We start from the raw sequence: 19,587 nt of genomic DNA on the forward strand, positions 1-19,587 counted from the left end.
TATGCATTCTAAGTTTGTGTCTTCAGGAGTAGTTATTACTCTGCAAAACGTAGAAGATTTGCGGGCAGGAGTTAAGTTCTGTTTGTTTTTGTGGAAATGTAATTGGGGTCTTCGGCTTGTATAAACATGGTCAGATCCTTTCATAAGAGCATGGATTGCACCAGAAACTTGGACAAATTAAATGTTGATACAACGATTGGTTCTTTGATTTTTCTTTTCCTTCTTTCGTGGCGAAAGTTGACAAAGGTTTGTAAGATGTTGAATGGCAGCAGAAAATTAAAAAATCGACATATTTCACATTGAACTTCTATTTGCAGGCATACAAAAATATTTAGAATTTGTTCCAATGTATTTGTGTTTGGTTAGTTGAAATGAAGTGAAATAATTATATATGTTGTGTTTAATTTTGACTAAGTTGTCAAATTAAGAATTTTTTATGGATTGTTGGAATCAACTAATAATATAATCAGATATGCTTGATGATTTCATGCAATAGAGTATAAATGTGGTAGAATTAGAACAAATTATACATTGCATTGAATTGTTGATAAGTTGCAAAATTTAATATTTTATTGGAATTATTTTAATTAGCTATAAATTTGGGTTTGATAAAATATCAATTAGATTTCATATCAATTAGATTTGATTTCTTCCAACTCTTGGAAGAAATGGCCACCCTCGGAGGTTCCCATTAGAGAAGCAAGAGAGCAAACAAAAGCGTTGAGGAAAGCTTAATCGAACAAGAGTGTTGTCTTTCCTTTTTCCGTTGGAGATGTTGTATTAGCTAGAGATGATGATAGATGTAGGTGTGTGCTGTGATTTTGGAAATTTGAGCTTAGGCCCCTTGCAGGTTTCTTTCACAAGCAGCAATACACCCGGTAAATGATGGTAGCTTCCAGGAGAGTAATCATCTTACGACCCGTGCATGCCAAGTTTCATGGTGAATTTCATTCCCAATTCTCGAACAAAATCTGATTACAAATGTTGAAACGTGGCAACAACAGGCAAGCTGATGACATGCCCGTTTTGAACAGAGACGATTAACAAGGTCAATTGCTTTGACCTTCCACTTCAGTTGGAAAAGGAGATGTTTCAGAGATTAAATTCTTGATGAACTAAAAGGGAATCAACAAATCCCAAGCAGCACTTCAGTTAATGCATGTATGTAAAAAATATTTGCGGGTTGCCTTCGTTCAAGGACGTAAAGCTGCGGCTAAATTACACAGACCAACATGCATATAAAACTCATCACGATTTGGAACAATTTCATGTGGACAACATGAATCAATTCCAGAGGAATAATCTTGATATTTGAACCACCGATTGCTTCAACGCAACTAAACAAACAAAATGGATTGTTACAACAGTTGCATGGTTCTCTCAAGGAAAAAAAAGAAGAAAAAGCTTGGTTTGAAACTTTGAATAAGCAAGTTATGGTGGTTCTCAATGGAATAACATTAAGGCTTTAGGTTTACTACTGCATCATGCTAAGGATTTTCTTTGTTTCTTCGTCCTCCTTTATATTGTAAGTTTTCATGCCATCCAAAAGTCTATGCACTTCCTTCCCGGCTCTTATATTTGCCTTCAAAACAGCATGGTACATTTCCCTGCTCACGGGGATGACAGTCTTCAATGAAGACACAAAAGCTTCTGCATCTTCAGCAGTGCCTTCATCACCAAGCCAACTCAATATGCCATTGATCACTCTTTGATTTGGCTTCCATCCTTTATTTTCCACGTATAGGCAGAGGGCAGCCTTCATACAGCTGAAAGCTTTTGCTACCTCGCGTTTGTCAAAGAATCCTGCAGCAACAATGCCCCAGCTGTTTGGGAGAGTCATCTTTCCTTTCTCAGTCAAGTTCTCAAGCAGTGCTTTTGCTTTCTCACATAAGCCTTTCCTAGAGTACCCAATAATAAGGGTATTTGGTACCCGAACATCATAAAAATTGCCAGATGATTCCCACTCTTTAAGCACTTTCTCAGCTTCTTCAAATTCACTAAGCTTCAGTAGAGATTCCATCATGATGATATAATCCTTGTTTATATGCCTCTCACATGCAGATTTCTCCAGATCCCATAATCTCAAAACCTCAGTCTTATTTCCTAGTTTAGCATAGAGTGAAATCAGATGATTGTAGCCAGTTCCATCTTTCTTATCTAGCCTTGCTTCTGATTTTTTCAGGGTATCAATGGCCTTATCTGTAAGGTCACCTATTATGTAAAAATTAGCAGCAACAGCATATGTGTTCCAGTCCATGACAATGTCTGGTTGGTGCTCCATCTCATTCAAAATCTTTTTCATTCCCTCAAGGTCATCCCTAGCACCAAAGGAATTGATGCAGAGTCTGTAGCTGAAGTTATCAGGTAAAACATTGTTCTCCTTCATCTCATTTAGGACCTGAGGAACCTTCTCATGCTGGCCAACATTTGTGTAGAGGCACATAATGTCATTGTAAGTGAGAGATGATTTGGCAAAGCCCATCTCCTTCATTTTCTGCAAATGTAAGATGGACTTGTCAGTTTCACGTTGCCGAACATAACAATTCAGAAGCGCACCATATGTCTTTTCATTTTTATCTTGGTCCCTCAGGTTATTGAAATAGTTCTCGGCAGAAACAAACCCGTGAACTCTACCAATCAAATCCAATTGAACAGCATGTTCACATGGTGAGAATATGCAAATATCCTTTTTATGCATCCATTCAGACACCTGCACCCACAAATTTCCACAAACTAAGAGGCAATACAATAAAAGTATTTGTCACTTGAACAAAGATAAACCCTACAGAAATTCTAAAGGATAGCAAATTTTATTAAAAAAAAAAAAGCATTTGCAGCCAACATTTATAAAGATAGCATCTTTTATCCAAAAAAGGGGGGGAAACATTTCTATGTTTTTTCATAAAGAAAGATAGATACATTAAAAGGCCAATAATCAATCACAGAGCATGCTTGTACTGCACATACGGTCAAAATCCATACATAACCTTACATTTTCCCCGTAAAAACTCATTTTGATGCAAAATTACAACATTTCATTTACCTTTAAAGTTCAACCTTCATTTCTGTTCCTTTCCTACAATTTCCCGGCAACCAAACAAAACCCAAATCAACAAAATACAAAAGAAACAAGAAAAACCTGAAAAAAGCAGAGAGAAAAAACCTGAAGGGCGTGAGAGAACCGCTTTCGCTTACGAAGATCATGAATAATGCGTTGAAGCTCAGCAACCCTGACCTTGTTTCCACTTCGGACCCAACTGTCAAGCTCAGGCTCCAGACTTGGGGTGCTTCCTAAAGGACTGATTTTTGAGTACAAGGTAGCTTTATTAGTTTTGTTAGTGTAGTAAGATCTTGTAATGATTGTATTTTGATTTTGGATTAGGGTTTTAGAGATTAGTTTTGTGTTCATTGTTGGGTTTTTGCAGGATAAGAGAAACAGGGAAACTCTTTAATTTTTTATTTTCAAGTGAGAAGGTAAAGGAAATGCTGTTGTTCATTGCCGGTGGGGGTTTAATAGAAATGGGTCTTAGAACTTGGATGGGCTTTCTCGGGCTTGTTTTGAAGCATTTCTTCTTTGACCCATTTCTCTTGAAGCCCAATGTAAAGTTAGGTTCTTCATGTAATCTCAGGCTTTTAATGGAAGTATTTGTTTCATATAAAGAAGCCCAATATTGAAGGAGGATTCCAAATTAATTTTTAATACAAGAGTTTGGTTTTATGGACATGTTTTCTAGGATTATTAATTGAGAAATGAAAATATAATGTATGTATTTAATATAATAAATTGGTCTTTTTCATTCTATACATTTTATTTTATTTAACTTAGAGGCTTAATGTGATTGTTAAGTAAATATGATTATTGGTCTTATAAATGCATTATGCAAATATAATTTATTTATCTAAAATTAAAAAAAAAAAAAAATATAAATTAAAATACTTTTTAAGGTATTATAAAATTATAGAACCATACAAATTATTAGTTTCTATTTTAAAAAATAGTTAAACCAAAACATTTAAAAAATAAGAGAGATAAAATTAATTAAAAATTGAATTAAAAAAATTAAATTAAATAAAAAAAGATCACCTTGCCTAAAATGAAAAAGCATGGGTGCACCTAGCCTTTACTTTCTTTCTTTTTTAAAAAAAGAGAACAACTTGTCGTTCGTGAAAGAATTCTTTTAATCGAATAGGTGACAAATCATCTATCTTGGTAGACAAATTGTCATTGTCATGCCATTTCTCAGTTACTAAACATATATACCAAAAAATCAAGGCTGTAATTTTTAGACCCCAAAAATTACCTTAAAAACATCATATGAACCTTAATAAACTCATTATTAATTCAAAAACAACCTTTAATCATTCAAAAAACTGAAAATAAAAAAAACTTTACGAGCCCCAACCTACTTTTCTCAACATGGTTAAACGATCAAACCATCTTTATTTAATTATCTTTTTTAAGAGGAACTCATTGATGTCAAGATCACAATAGTTGGAATGTGAATAATTAAACACTTTATATCTTCTCTCTGTTTTTTCAAAGACTTTTTATCTTCCCCAACCTCGAGGGATTGAAATGTTAATGTTTATGATAAAAAAGCAAAAACCTAATATATTGCAGCCCAAAAAATGCCAAAGCAAAAACTTCAGGGATCAAAATAATTTCTTTCCAAGTCCTTTGAGCAAGTAAAAATGAAAACGGATGAGTGTTTTTGTATTCATTTTGGTCTTTGTTTAATTTTTTAAAAAATATATAAGTTAAAATTCTATTTTATAAATATTGATCTTTAATTTAATGTCGTAATATTCTATAACACATCAGATATGCTATAGTATGCAATTTGAATTAAATTTCAAAACATAAAACCATGGAAACATAACTTGAGATGATGAGATTAAAATCAAATAAAGTTTAATGATTGAAGTGTAAAAAACAAGATTGTCAAGGCTCTAAAAAGAAAATTCTGCTATAAACCGTAATGTAAACAATATAGTACCGATAAAAGTCCTATAGTTATATTGTATGGTGTATAATTTTGCAGTAACAAGATTATTACAAAAAAAGAAAAAAGAAAATTGGCAATGGTTTTACTAGCTAACCTAACATATCTTTTTTTCTTCCTCTTTCTCTCTTGGTTTGCCATTTCGCTCTCAAGGAGAAAAGCTGAACTGGATCATCGTGAGAAATTTAGCATGCAAGGATTTGAAAGTCAAGATGAAGCTTTTGACTTATTTTATTTATTTTGTTGGCACATTAAGAAAATGGAGAGAAAAGGAAGGTTTTACGTATAAAATCTCCATAATTTCTGGTTCATGTCAATTCAGTGTTGTTTAAAGGGCGCCTTTCATGCGCTAGGCTTTAGGAGCAAGTCGCTTTTCAGGTTTCGAGGGAGCGATGTCCAGTCACTTAAACCTAATTCAAAGGCACTCTGTTTCCGGTCTACATGAAACTCTTGTTATTATCTTTCAAAAAAATGTTGATTTTTCTATTTATTTATTCGTTTTTTATTGTGATTTACACACATACAATACATTGGTTTCCTAAATAAATTATAAAATCATAACTGATAATCTTTACATATTATTGAAATACAAGTTCAAAAAAGTATATAGTTTAGTAGATTTAAATGGGTATCAAAATATCCATATAAGGTTTTAGGGTTTTAGAAATTGAGCTTCATTTATTTTTTTTTAAGTCATATGATTCGCATGATCCTACTCATAGGATTTGAAAATGTGGTGGGGTTGGCTCTAAAACCAAGAAAGATAGAGAAAAGAAAAAAGGAATAAAATACACAATCGTTAACGCAAAACCTGATATATTTTTGTAATATGTGCCGCTCAGGAATGAAAGTGATACCATATAAATTAAAATGTCATTGTGGAAGCTATAGTTTGGCCACCGAATGACATTGTAAACAAACCATGAGAGAACCCATGTGCACTTGCGTCACCCCGCGTGAAATCATCTTTTTTAAATTTAAAAATATTTATTTATGTAAAAATATCAAACTAACTGGCCATACCCAATAACTACAAGAAAACCCAAAGTGAAAAGATAAAAACAGTACCCCTTGACGCAATGGTCCAAGGCAAAGAGAATTCTCACTAAGGGCTTTATGGTAATTTAACTTTACGAATAAAATAAACAAAGTCAAAACTAACCCTAATGCATATTATTTTGCATACCCCAGCTTTAAAAGCCATTTGTGCAATATTAACAAGGATAAAATCACCATTTTACTATATTTTAATCCATGATATCAATAAATCTATAGATATAATAAAAATTATATAGTAAAACAATTACACCTCTTAGTTTTTTTTTTAATGTAGTAAAATTTAGAGTTGCAATATTATATTATATAATTTGTTATCATTTTATATATTTTTTACTTAATATAGATAATTATATATATTTTACGATGAAAGTAAAGCCTTATTTTGCATAGGCACATGCTTTTGCTTTATATGCTGGGTTTTTATATGTGTTTGATATTGTGATATAAATTATTTTTAAAAGTAATTTTTATTTAAAAATATATTAAAATATTTTTTTAATTATTTTTTTACATTAATATATCAAAATTATTAAAAAAATACTAATAAAATATTAATTTCTTTTCTTTTTCAGGCAAATACCCACAAATACAAGTAAAAACGCAATATAAAACTGTCACTAAGTTTTTAGGCGTGCCTTTAAAAATACCTTGTAAAATTATCCGATCAAATTTACTTAATTTTGTAATTCGTAAGATAAGTTGAGTTTAGGTGCTCTCATTATTAATTAATGGTTACAGATTAGCTTAATTAAGGAAAGACGCTTCGAAATATATAAATTAGAAAAGCTGTCGAAAAGCAAAACAGAACCAGACAAAAACATTAAAACAAAATCCACCACTAACACAAATATTTGTTTTTCTCTCTGTGTGCTTTTAATTATCAATAATTTAGGGGAGGGGAGCTACACATTAAGGAAGGAGCTTATGAGAAGGGACCCACGGAGGCCATTGCTAAACATATGTTTCTCTATTAACCTTAACATAGCCTCCTAGTTTTGTTCTGGTGGCTTCCCATGTCTCGAGCAAGACAATCCAACAACTTCATTTCTAGAGCTTTGAATTGGGCTATTTGGATTTCTAGTTCCATTTTCTCTCGTCTAAGGTTCCTGTTCTCCTCCATTAGTATCAAACGATCAGTTTCTTCCATGGCAAGCGTTGCACTCTCTCGATTAGAAGCCTCTAGATATGCTGGGAACGTGCTAGGCTCGCATTTCTTCCGAGGGATCTCTACCAGCATGTGCCTCCTCCCTCTCAAGAACTTCTCATGCTTGAATTCCCATTGCTTCGACGATGTTTTCTTGAATCCCTGCCTTTTGAATTAGATTTTTAGATTCACTATAAAAATCGAAAAACAATGAAGACTTGAGCGTAACTTTGTGTATGAGCACAAGATGCAAATATCACCAACTCCAAACAGCAAGGTGATGTCTAGTTACTGTCAATTGATGGAAGAGACGTTGGAATAGGGAGAATAAATCCTGTATATTCCAAAACTATCACATAAATAATTTCATTTTCATATCTTTGTCTTCATCCATTCGTACTTAAATATGTTTTTTATGTATTTTTTTATCCTAAGATGTTAACCTAACGCAATCCCTGTGAATCCACAGTAGCTTGTTTGAGAGGGGGAGGGGGAGGGGGAGGGGGTCATTGATACACCTTGCCTTGACATTATCTTGCTTTATCCGAAATTCTAACATTTCCTACCCTCGACAGATTAAAAACTCAACAAAAACTTGCCACTTTACTAGTTGCCTAGCAATAAAACACATCGTTGTCATGAAGATCAAGAATTTTGTAAGATTTGAAAGGTTCCGCCTCATACATAGATTATAAAAACAGTATGACACAGCTTGTGGTGCATGCTTGCTTACATGAGTTGAAGTCCAGGCTTGCTCCCTGGAAAAGTCATCGCTTAAGGCGATACGCAGTGTGATTATTTTGACACTTGTGGATCAGAATATCTCAGGTTTTGACTCAGTATTTCTTTTTTTAATACATTTTCTTCACCATGACTGAAGTATGGAAGGAATCAAGATATCTTCATCCATATCAAAACATTCTTGAATAAATTGTAGCTCACCCACCCACATGATAAAGCAGTGCATGCTCCATATTATATAGTTAATTATACAACAATAGTAAATTTAGTACGTGGGAGTCCATTGTTTACCGTATACTTTGAGAATTCAATAATATTCCTTAAAGCAGTCAAAGATGAACAATCTATATCACCTCTGATCATGGGAATTTATATTGTTCATCAACAATTCTTAACATGGATTAGATCACGCAGAAGAAGGAGATAAACAGTATTCTACTCATTGATTTCCTGTTATCTTGTGTTTAAAGGAATGATACTGTTTAGTGAGCCATAAATTAAAAAAAAAAAATCGAAACAACAGGAGAGCTTTTGGCATTTGATGATAAAGGTAGGATCGAATGTTTAAAAGATGAAAGCATGTAAATAACGATAACTCACATAGGTGTTAAGCTGACGAATGAAGCTGGAGAAGTTGTTGTGCTTGAAGTATCTGGGTAAAGTGAGCTCTGAGAACTCAGCTGGAGACCATACTATAAACCCATCTCCCTCTGCATTCCAAGAAACAATTCTCTTGCCATGAGGATGATCGACAACTCCATCTGCACCTCCTTCTTCTATCAAGTCATAAGTCTTGGATAAAAATGGAGGAGGACATTTTGTCTTCGGAGACTTGATGTTGCTTGAAGAACTGTTCTTGCTTCTTGTGCCTGGATCAAGCTGCAGTAAGTTGGCTGCCATGTTTTGGCTCAGCTAGAATATATTTATGGAATCCAGGAGGTTTCTTATTAAATGGGGAGGCTTTCTACTTGTAATATATATCATGATCAACACCCTCTAGCTAGGAAACCACCGTGGAAGGTGGACTGTTTCTTTTTCTATTATTTCTTTTAGATTTTTTTAGTCTTTTCTTACCTTTTTGTTTTCTTTAGGTGCATGTAACCTTCTTCTTATATCGGAAGGCAACCATTCTTGGAGATCCCTTCCTGTTGCTTTGTTCTCAATTTCTTCCAATAAAATAATAGTGGCAAGAATTTATGTCTCTCGTTTTCTAAATTGTAGACGTTATCCCTTCAAAAGTCACTATACATATTCTGCCTTGAAACAATAAAATAATAATAATAATAATAAAAGAAACATTGTGTAGCCAAACGATTGGAGTGGCAAAACTATAGTCTATACGGTGGAAATTCCAGCCTTCTTTTTCTCCCCTTATATATATATATATATATATATATATATATATATATATATATATATATATATAAAAAGCCAAGTACTTTCACACTTTCTGTTTACTTGAACCTAATTTCTCCCCTTTAGAGAGCAGCCCATAGATTTCATTCTACGCAGCTGTGCTGAGGGGTTTTTGCAATTTTTTTCACGATAAGACAACAAAATAAGTTTCTGATTCTATTGATTGAAGGATGGACTCTACAATACTAATCAGATGGATAGCATTGGACGGCTATGATTAGGGTGAATTAATTACCATTTATTATTAAGGTCAACCTGCAAAATCAAAAGAAGGGCTGGTAAAGTGTCTGGCGAGCTTCTTTGTCTGCCTATCGCCATTATTGAGCTGTAGTAGTTCATTGTATTATTTTTAATCACTGCATTTATCCAATTCCAATATCGAGAAACCAGAGGACGCGACTAAAAAGTTAATATCAAGAGCCTAGTGATGTGTTTTGTATTGATGTTTTTTTATTAAGAAATATATTTTTTAAATATTATTTTATTTTTAATTTCAGTATATTAAGATTATCTAAAAAAATATCAAATGTGTTTTGAATTGAAAAATAATTAAAAAAAAAAAAAAGTACCCAAAGAACAAACACTCAAAAAACATGTTAGAGAAATATGTTTTTTGGTAATTTATTTGGAATGAAAGAAACAATATACATTCTTATAAATCTCATAATTTTAATATAAATGATTTATTGTTTGTAAATAAAAGAATTAGATTTAATCTTATCCATGATGTTCCTCACTGTAAAAGGAAATAAAATTCCAAGTAAATGATGGAAAGGGTTATGAATTACAGATGAATTTTTAAATTCTCATCCTTCTATCAAGAATTTGAACAAAGAGTTGTTAGTTAGAATTTTAAATTTAAGTGTTTTTTTTATTATGTTGCTAAAATTTTTTTAATTGAAAATATATTAAAATAATTTATATATATATATATATATATTTAATATCAGAATATTAAAACTATCCTGAAATACATATAAAAAATTAATTTAATATTTTTAAAATAAAAAATAAATTAAACTATATTAAAAAAAAACAAATTAAAACGCAAAAATAAACTCTCTTTTACGCCATAATTAATGTTCAGGGGTGCGATGATGAATGGATGGATGGAATTGTTAGAATCTTCCTGAGGAGGTGGTAGCAAACTCGATTTGACTACTGATGTGGTTAGGTGTTGACTGATGCAAAATGTGATTTAATTGCATGGAATTGCGGTATAATTGTATACATTGTTTTTTTAAATATTTTTTATTTTTAACATTAATTTATGAAAACAATTAAAAATATTAAAAAATCAAATTTTTAAAAAAAATCAATTTCAAACCAGCACGAGAGAAGGAATTCATTTTTTTCCTCATTGCTTTTCCCTCTCTCTTTTTCATCCTATCCTTGTCACGTCGAGAGAAAATACGGTCATGCCTTATTCAAAGAATATTTTGTCGATTTTAAAAAGCAATTTGCTAACAGCAAGTTCTGGCACGGCAGAGAAAATCTTCTACCAGGAATTATGGCAACCAAATAAAAGCTAGAAGAATGACTATCAATAGAATGCTGTGCTGGTTTGCATGTTAAAAAAAATAATATAAATTATATTTTAAAATTTTTTTTATTATTTAAAGTTATTGAATTAAAATATTTTTTTATATGGTATCATAGTTTTAATAACTAAGCGGTTATGAGTTCGAATCTCACAATATTTATTTATTTATTTAATAAAAATTAAACACAAGATAATATGAATATATACAAGTTTCAAGTCCAAATGACTTTCACTTGAGAGGATGTGTTACAAAATAATATAAATTAAATCTCGAAACCTCATCTAACAACTTAAGTTATTGGATTAAAATGGTTCTTTAACATAATATTTTAATATATTTAAGAGAGAAAAAAACACCATCTAACAATAGATGTTATCAAATAATTTTTATATTAATTTTATCATTAAACTTTCAAAAATCCTCAATTAAAAACTTCATTCATTTTACGACTTTCATCCAAATTTTGATCTAATCTATACTATTTTCTTGTAAGAAATAACTTCATTTTACAAAAAGTTCAACCTTTTTTTAAGTGGTTAATTAAAAAATTAAAATATTTTAATGGTCAAATCGATTAAAAAAAAAAAAGAGAGAGGGTTAAATTTAAAATTAATATTATTCAAATAGTTTGATGACATATTTAATATTATTCTTCTAATATCTTATACAATAAGGTTTATCTTTTGTTATCAGATTAGCCAAGTACGAGATTTAATATAGCTTTTCAAAACTAATCTAACATAGTAAAACAATTATAGAAATATACTGGTTGTTATTCCATTTTTAATCTACTCAACATTAATTCTTTATTTAATAATTCAATAATAAAAATATCCTCAAAATAACTTGCAAATCAACCCAAATTAAATTTTCTATTTCAATCTCCCATAAACATGAGAACTAAAAATTTACTTGTTTTTATATTTTAAAAATGTTTTTGAAAAAATCTGAAAAATTTTTATTTTTTTAATTTAAATTAATATTTTTTTATGTTTTTATATCATTTTAATATATTAATATTAAAAATAATTTTTTTAAAATAAAAAATATATATTAATAAATTTTTAAATAAAAAAAATATTTTCAAAATAACTATAAATACAGTTTGAGACACATACGGAACCTGAGTTGACAAGTCCAAGTAAGGGCAGGATTGGACATCTACTGTCAGCTAGAATCACATGTTCGCTATCTCATGTTATTTTGCCTGGTCCTCACATTTCTGACCTTTATAAAGATGCTTGAGGCCTCGCGATCATAGCCAATCCCAGCATCATTACATATATTTAATATAAATATCACTGTATATTTTGTGCAAAGTATAAAGAAATACAAACTATTTTATGGAAAGACATGTCCTCCCATTATCTTTGTCATAGTTTCATAAAAAAATATATATTCTAACACGCAATATTTTTATACAAGACGATTGGTTGACTCTAAGTTACGAGCTAAAATAAAATTTCTTTTAAACACCAAAAACTAAATGCATAGGCTTTGTTAATATATTTTTTTAATAAAATTTTAGTTATGAATTCAAAATCTACCGTGTATTAGATTTTTTATATATAAATAATTGATATAGTGGCACACTAAACAATTTTTTTATTTAATATTAAGACAACAATATATTGAATTCATCTAAGTTGACTTGCAAAACCCGAGAGATAATCTTATAAAAAAATTAAAAAACTCAATTCTTAATTAACTAAATTTTGAAGAATGCAATTGATAAAAAAACAATATTTAATTAAAAAAAACAAAATGAACTCAAGCTAATCAGTCAAATTCACGACTCGGTCATGCATGTCTTTAAATTTAATAATTTTTTCGTCCCTCATATTATTTTTCATTTAATATATTATAATGAAACTTATTAAAAAATATTTGTGTGAAATATTTTTTTTAAAAAAAAATAATCAAAATAGGAGCACGAGACTGAGATGGCAAAAGCAAGCCTAATTTTTTTAAGCAAAATAAGGATTGTTATTTTAATTGAATAAAAAAAATAGATCATTGATGAAACATGGTGATATTGTATTTTTTTTAAAAAAAAATAAGGAATTAAAAATGCATTAAATAATAAAAATAATAAAATATATGAGAAATTGTTTTTTTAAAAGCACGACGAGTGCGTTTAGGCATGTGCACCTAGACCATTAATAATAGGCCCGGCTAGCAACAGGGCCTCTTAATTTTTTTAAAAAAATAAAAAATAAAAGCGAGGATGACACGTCATACTATTTTCAATGCTTTTTTAGGCCAGAAAAAATGTGAGGCCCCAAGACCAAAGCATGATTGTTCACTCATGGATTGTTTTTCCACGTTAGCATAGTAGCAAAAAACATTCCCAAACTATCAAACATTTTCCAATGTAGCACCGCCCTATGCAATCACGCAAGCACTATATCACCGGCCTATTGATATATGCTTGGTGTCCATGCACGGCTGCTCAAACTGAGATTTCAAAACCATTTCCCCCCTTATTTCTCTCTTCCTCTTCCTCTTCCTCTTCCTTATCCTTCCTCCTTAACGTCACCTGCAGTCTACACCTCTCAATCTCTCTTTTCATCGCTCTTCACCAACATAATATATCTCTCTCTATCTCCGCCATTGATTCTCTCTCTATTTCTCCACCCGCAACATCAAGGCTCTCTCGCCACCGCCACATGCACCCACAAGACCTTTATTTAACCAATTTGAAGTATAATTCACCTCCTTCCTCTATTATATGGGAAATTTTTAATTTTTAATATATTTAATTTATGCATTAATATGTGATATGGACTTTGTTTGTCGACAAATTGATAGCAAGAGTTTCTTTGTTATGCATGAATGCAGTGGCGGAGGGAGAGGGGGCTGGCAGGGGCCCCGGCCTCTGCAAGAAAATGCCCCTCCCTTTGTAAATATGTATAAATTTAATAAAAATAAGTGAAATTTTTTATTGGCTTCCTCTAAATTATAATTTGACCCCTCCTAATTTTTTTTCCTTGCTCCGCCCCTGCATGAATGGCAATGATTTATGGCTAAAAGTGCAATGCACTATTTTACCATTGTTAAGATGTATTGCCCTGACTAGATATAATGTGGTAGTTTGGATTGCATCAACACATCTATGATGATTTTGATATAATTTATGACTTGCGTGTTGTTAATCGTCAAGGTTAAAAGGATAATGATTAGTCAATGATTCATGTAGAATATATCAATGTTTGGCATGCAAGGATAGATCATATATTTAGAAAGCAGTATCTGTTTATTGAGTTAAATCTCTATATTTCTTGTTACGTGAACATATATAATAAGATGATGTATTACACCACCATATAAGCATATTTCGAGATGTCTATGTGATCCTCCGCATCAACCAATATGTAATCCGAATAATTATGAAGCTCATGCACCAAGATATAATAAATTGGTATGGATTAGTTTTTTTGTGACATACAATAAAAATCTTATTTATATATAATAAATGATGATATATTCTTTTGTTATATATCATGTGAATTTTTTAATGCGTGATCAGGATTTGAGAGTTATGATCGTGATTCATTATATTATTTTTTATGCATTCAATACTTGGTTCTCACCATGTAGTTCTTCACTTGACAAGGTTAAGAGGTTTAGTGCTTAAACATTTTAATAAAGAAGAATGAGGTTGTTTATCATACACCATAGTGATATGGTTAATTTATTAGATGCAATTACATTATATTATCAAATTGAGATTGTTTAGTGTAATGAATTATTTTATTTAACAATTGAGTTTCTTTCATTATAAAATTATAATTTGTGTTTAATTGGTTATGTTGAATTTGTTGTGATTGGTGTTGACGATAACTTGTGGGTGTAGTTGCTTATATATATAAAAAGTGTTTTTATTGGCAAGTGGGTTGAAAGGGTTGAGAACTGGATTATTCTAGGGGGGCTAAAATTTCTTCTTTTTTAAAAATCTTTTTGACTAAAACTATAAATATCATTAAGGAGAGGGCTGTAAAAAAAAATCCCTGTAGGGGTCGGGCCCTTGCCAGGGCCCTCTTGTGTCTGCCAGTAATTACATGGGCTGTGCTATATTGGGGGGATGAGGAGCTGTGCACACCGGCAATCAACTGATCAATGGAGACAATCTCCATGGGTTTATGGTAATGGTAGTTTGTCAAAGTATATTTTATTATAAAATATATTAAAATATATATATTTGAGCAAATGAATTTGGTCCTCGCTCGCAAGCAGGGGCTAAGACAGCTACATCCTTGTAAATGGAAAAGGAACGTACACATATAAGTAGCATTGTAGCAAAGATCAGTAAGTCAAGAGCTTTTATCAGTTTATTTCAAACACGCAAAAGAGCTTCAACATCATCAAGTTATATAATATTAATACCTTTCATTTTCCAAGACTCTGTATGCAAACGACTTTCATTCTAGCAGTGGAGGTTGTCGCCGTAGCTAACTCCAAGTAAATCTCAGAACCTCTTGTAGAACCCAAGGCGATCCTCATTTGACCATCCCTCAACACATCCAACGCCACCGTTGATGATATATATTTGTTTATCACGCCGTACGTGGCCCGGAACCCTACAAGCCTTCAAATTAATATGCGTTTCTTGGGGTCCAAATTTCCAGCGATAACAACGTGACATGAGGGCATTGGGGACTGTGAGGTCATCTAAAACGTGTCTTGGAGGAAATGTCTGGATCATCAGACAACTGACAACTCTTCTCACAAGAGGTTTTGCGTTCCAAGTTCGTTGCAGAAGAACAAATTGAATGGCAAAATATTGCTGTAGACGTCATGGCAGAGGAGTTACCATGTGAGTTGGATTGGACCTCGGTCCAAGTATTGCTTGCTCTCAACACATTGATTCGTGGAAGATGCATCTGCATTATTTGTTCTTTTATCACCCTTGTTTTTGTTGTGTAACACTGTTTAATGAATTGGATCGTTAGGAGTGGCCCAATTCAGCGTACCGAGCCTATAATGGTCGGGACTCGGGACTCGGGACTCGGGACACTTCCGCCCTATTTCCCTAGTCCCCGGCTGGGAATAAGAAGGCCGAGCTACCATCAGGAGGCAAAGGAAGTCTTCTAGAACCGCAAACATACCTCAACTCTAAAGACTATGAATCGAGTTGGAAGCAGAGAGATCCATCAATAGCGTTGCAAGCTTACGATGGAACAGTGGAAGTCAGATTTGACAACCTGCACATTCAGCTTTAGTTCTCATGGAAGAATGTTCAGGTTCACACCATGACTGATCAAACCACATGTACCTGATAAAACGGCAAGTATTTCTAGTAAAATATAAAAAATCGGCTCATATATATTATCTTTTCTAAGATGTTCCATAACCTCCGATCCGTTGCTCTTCACAAAATATACAGATGAACAATGGTGAATAACCTATTACTGTGTTTCAAAATACAACAAGGCATAAGAGAAAGCAGCAGAAGAGAAAGATTGAGATTCTGTTCAATGACGTGGCTGCCAGCATCTCATGCCTTCGCATCCTGGGGCTACTAGTTCCCGTCAAGTGATATGAGCTTGGAAATGCACCGAAAACCCTTGCATAAACCATCTCCCTTAACATCCCAGCAACTGGTTCCTGCAAACCAGTCATCGTAGGGTCTCCAAGGTTAAGTAATGGTGATGGGGAAGCCTCTTCGAAACTGCCATATGGATTAGAATTGTAGTTATGGCTCTGGTAAGGATTGCGATATGGAAGCCGCTGGCCGGTATTAGATGTGTTCGACATGACACCTCGAGCACCACAAGCTGATGGTCTGGGAGGTATGATCATACCACTATACGGTGCCTTGCCTTCAGCTTCAGTTGAGCCTTGGCCACGGCCGTAGAGGGGGACCATGGTAGCGTGAGATATATCAGCTTTGCATACTGGGCATTGCGGATGCTCATCAGAGGCAAGGGAGGCGCTCTGGACATGGAGCCACTTGTAAATGCAGGGCCAGCAGTAGAGGTGGCCACAGAGGGTGACTACTGGCTCATGTGCAAAATCGAAACAGATATTACAGTCAAAACAGCCACTAAAACTTTCGGAGTCGGCTGCTGCACTTGAAACTGATTTCCATCCCTGGGCAAAATATCGCTCAAAGTCCATGGATGTATTCTCGCGTCCTTCTTTAACTCTGAAATAGATAAGAGAAATCAAACCAGATCAGTAACAATTTTCCCTCATCAACCAAGTTGAAGCACCAAACTAACTTATAAACTTCCATTAATACACAATCTGAAACTCACTACTTGGAAGGGGAACTGGGCAAGAATAAAGAACCAGTAAAGATACCACTTGAGTGTATAAGCATATAAAAAATATAGATAGACACAAGATATATGCCAACAGCCGCATTAAGTTCATAGCAATTATGTGTCTAACTCAGACTAATAAACGCATCAACCAAAAATCCCCACGGCCACCTAGCGCCCCATCTACAAAACAGAAGGGGGAGAAGCGTCAATGACTCCTCAGATAAGGACTCATCTGACATTATTTACAACTTGAGTACACATGTGAAACATATGCATTCCCGCAACCAATATTGTTTTTCTGGGAAGTTTGGGACTGTAGTCGAGGGTGTTACTTAAAAAAATTCATTTAAAAATACATTTTTTTATTTCATTTTTATATCATTAAAATTAAAATAGAAAAACATCAATTTAATATTTTTTCAAGCTAAAAATATTTAAAAAAAATATATCAAAAAAACAGAAGCCGAAGGACAAACAGCCTCTAGTGTTCTTGGTGAAATTTCGTTTTACGACTTCCAAATTCATTTTTCTTGAAAAAACAAGGATGAAGTAAATGGCTTAAACATATACTTTGACCATCTAGTAAGAAGCTTCAGGCCACTTTTCTACAGTTCCTTCAACAATGAATATAGAGACGTTCAAAATCCAAACATTCTAGATAAGCACCGCTTTCTAAATCCTAGGAAGACAAACTACTTACATACTAAAAAAACCAAACTTTTCAAAGACAAAAAAATAAGGCATGAAGAACAAGTTGAACACAGATAAGATCAGGAAGAGAAGTTGCAGTTCCCCACGCAACAAAAAATCATTACAGAATTCAATATCGCATGCCTTAAAGTCCAAGTTCTGACTAATCTTCTTCAAGCACAAAGTAAATTCATCTAAATCTCTTTTTAGTTGGCCCAGTGAAAGTGACAACGAAGGATTGAATAATCAGTAAAACGATTTTTCATTTAAACCAAGATCTAATTAATTAAATAATCATGTGTCGAGTTTATTAGGTTGGAACTGGTAAATCATGGAAAAAATTAAAATATAAACTGACCAGGCACTGACCCTTCAAAATTATATATATATATATAAAAGCTGAGTCAAATAAAAAAAAATATCCAAGCATTGGATTCTTGTTAAATCATATTATAATCTATGACAGAAAAAGCTACCATAAATTAAATAAATAAATAAAATTCTTTCTAGAACCCATGAACTAGAAAGATAGCAATAACTTCAAAAAAAAAAAGTTGGTTCTAAGTAAAGGTGATCACTAGCATCAACAAGGAACCTGGAAACAACATCTAAGTAATTGTGAAATTAACCATATCAAAAACAAAATCTAAAATTTTGTAGGGGTTTTTCTCAAAGATGGCTAAGAAGAAAAGAAAAAAAAAAGAGTCGAATTGGACCTAAAAATTGTGCGATTCTTCCACTTTTAAAGCGAATTTTGCCACTTTTACACTAACAAAAAATTGAAAATCAGATAAATCAAATCTCATTCCTCTCTCATTAAGCTGTTTTCCTTCATTTTCCTTGCCTTTACCCCCTCTTTCCTAGAAGCCTAACAAAATTCACTATACATTTCAATCAACCAAAAACAAAAGATAGTGATCCAAGATCTATGCCACAATCACAAGTCAAGAATCAAAACATACAACAAAGTATAAGAAATGAAGCACAAGAAACAAAGAAAAAAAATTATCAGCTAAAGAAGCCTATAACCAATTAACTAAAGATTACCTGAAAAGGAAATTAGAGATAAAATAACAGTGTGTTCGTTTGGCTTGATTAAAATGAGAGGCTTCGAGTAAGCTTCAATGGAAATTTTGCAGATGAGAGAGAGAGAGATAGAGCGGGGAGGAGATTGGCGAAGGGTATTGATGAACCATAGTCTCCGGGGTGGGGTTTATATATATAAGAGGGAATCCAACGTCCGTTTGGTTTAAGATTATACTTGTTTATTTTTTTCGATTATTACGTAGACGCTTTGACGTGTGTGGGTCCCGCTCGGTGTTTTTAATTTGACGTGGCGCCATCACTTAAACTTGGATATTTGTTTTTATGTTTCAGAGTATTTTAAAAAACATTTTAAATTTTTTATTATTTATTTTAAATTAAAATTTTTTATTTTTAAAATTAATTTAATATATTGATATTAAAAATATTTTTTAAAAAATAATAAAAATAATTTTTTTATACATTCCTGAATAAAAAATAATTTAAAAAGCAATCATTACTATATTCATAAACACCTCTTAAAACACAATTCATTCATTTGTTTTTTTATTTTTATTTTGAGTTAAATTTTTTAAAAAAAATATTTATTTTATATATTTGATATACCATGTGGAAAATAAATTTTTTAAAAAAACATATATATTATTTTAATGTATTTATTAATAAAATATATTTTA

General features: G+C 32.2%; 3 protein-coding genes across 5 annotated transcripts; all 3 read right to left on the bottom strand.

Moving 5' to 3' along the window:
- Positions 1-1,237: 1,237 nt before the first annotated feature.
- On the bottom strand, positions 1,238-3,473 carry LOC118047312 (pentatricopeptide repeat-containing protein At4g21705, mitochondrial). Of its 2 annotated transcripts, XM_035056570.2 has the most exons (3): positions 3,164-3,302; positions 3,044-3,076; positions 1,238-2,710 (listed from the first exon to the last, which is right to left on the bottom strand). In XM_035056570.2, exon 3 carries the CDS (start codon positions 2,696-2,698, stop codon positions 1,475-1,477), a length of 1,224 nt encoding a protein of 407 aa, XP_034912461.1. In that variant the 5' UTR covers positions 2,699-2,710; positions 3,044-3,076; positions 3,164-3,302; the 3' UTR covers positions 1,238-1,474. The 2 variants fall into 2 exon arrangements, with proteins under 2 accessions (XP_034912461.1, XP_034912459.1); XM_035056568.1 differs by lacking the exon at positions 3,044-3,076 and having other exon boundaries at positions 3,164-3,473.
- Positions 3,474-6,806: 3,333 nt separating this feature from the next.
- On the bottom strand, positions 6,807-9,047 carry LOC118047311 (heat stress transcription factor A-2b). Its single transcript, XM_035056567.2, has 2 exons — positions 8,548-9,047; positions 6,807-7,368 (listed from the first exon to the last, which is right to left on the bottom strand). Exons 1-2 carry the CDS (start codon positions 8,845-8,847, stop codon positions 7,039-7,041), a joined length of 630 nt encoding a protein of 209 aa, XP_034912458.1. The 5' UTR covers positions 8,848-9,047; the 3' UTR covers positions 6,807-7,038.
- Positions 9,048-16,212: 7,165 nt separating this feature from the next.
- LOC118047310 (E3 ubiquitin-protein ligase RMA1H1) lies at positions 16,213-19,069 on the bottom strand. Of its 2 annotated transcripts, XM_035056566.2 has the most exons (3): positions 18,914-19,060; positions 17,168-17,356; positions 16,213-17,055 (listed from the first exon to the last, which is right to left on the bottom strand). In XM_035056566.2, exon 3 carries the CDS (start codon positions 17,025-17,027, stop codon positions 16,326-16,328), a length of 702 nt encoding a protein of 233 aa, XP_034912457.1. In that variant the 5' UTR covers positions 17,028-17,055; positions 17,168-17,356; positions 18,914-19,060; the 3' UTR covers positions 16,213-16,325. The 2 variants fall into 2 exon arrangements, with proteins under 2 accessions (XP_034912457.1, XP_034912456.1); XM_035056565.2 differs by lacking the exon at positions 17,168-17,356 and having other exon boundaries at positions 18,914-19,069.
- Between the last annotated feature and the right edge of the window lie 518 nt (positions 19,070-19,587).

The sequence above is a fragment of the Populus alba genome, chromosome 4 (assembly GCF_005239225.2).
Source record: "Populus alba chromosome 4, ASM523922v2, whole genome shotgun sequence".
NCBI classification, from domain to species: domain Eukaryota; kingdom Viridiplantae; phylum Streptophyta; class Magnoliopsida; order Malpighiales; family Salicaceae; genus Populus; species Populus alba.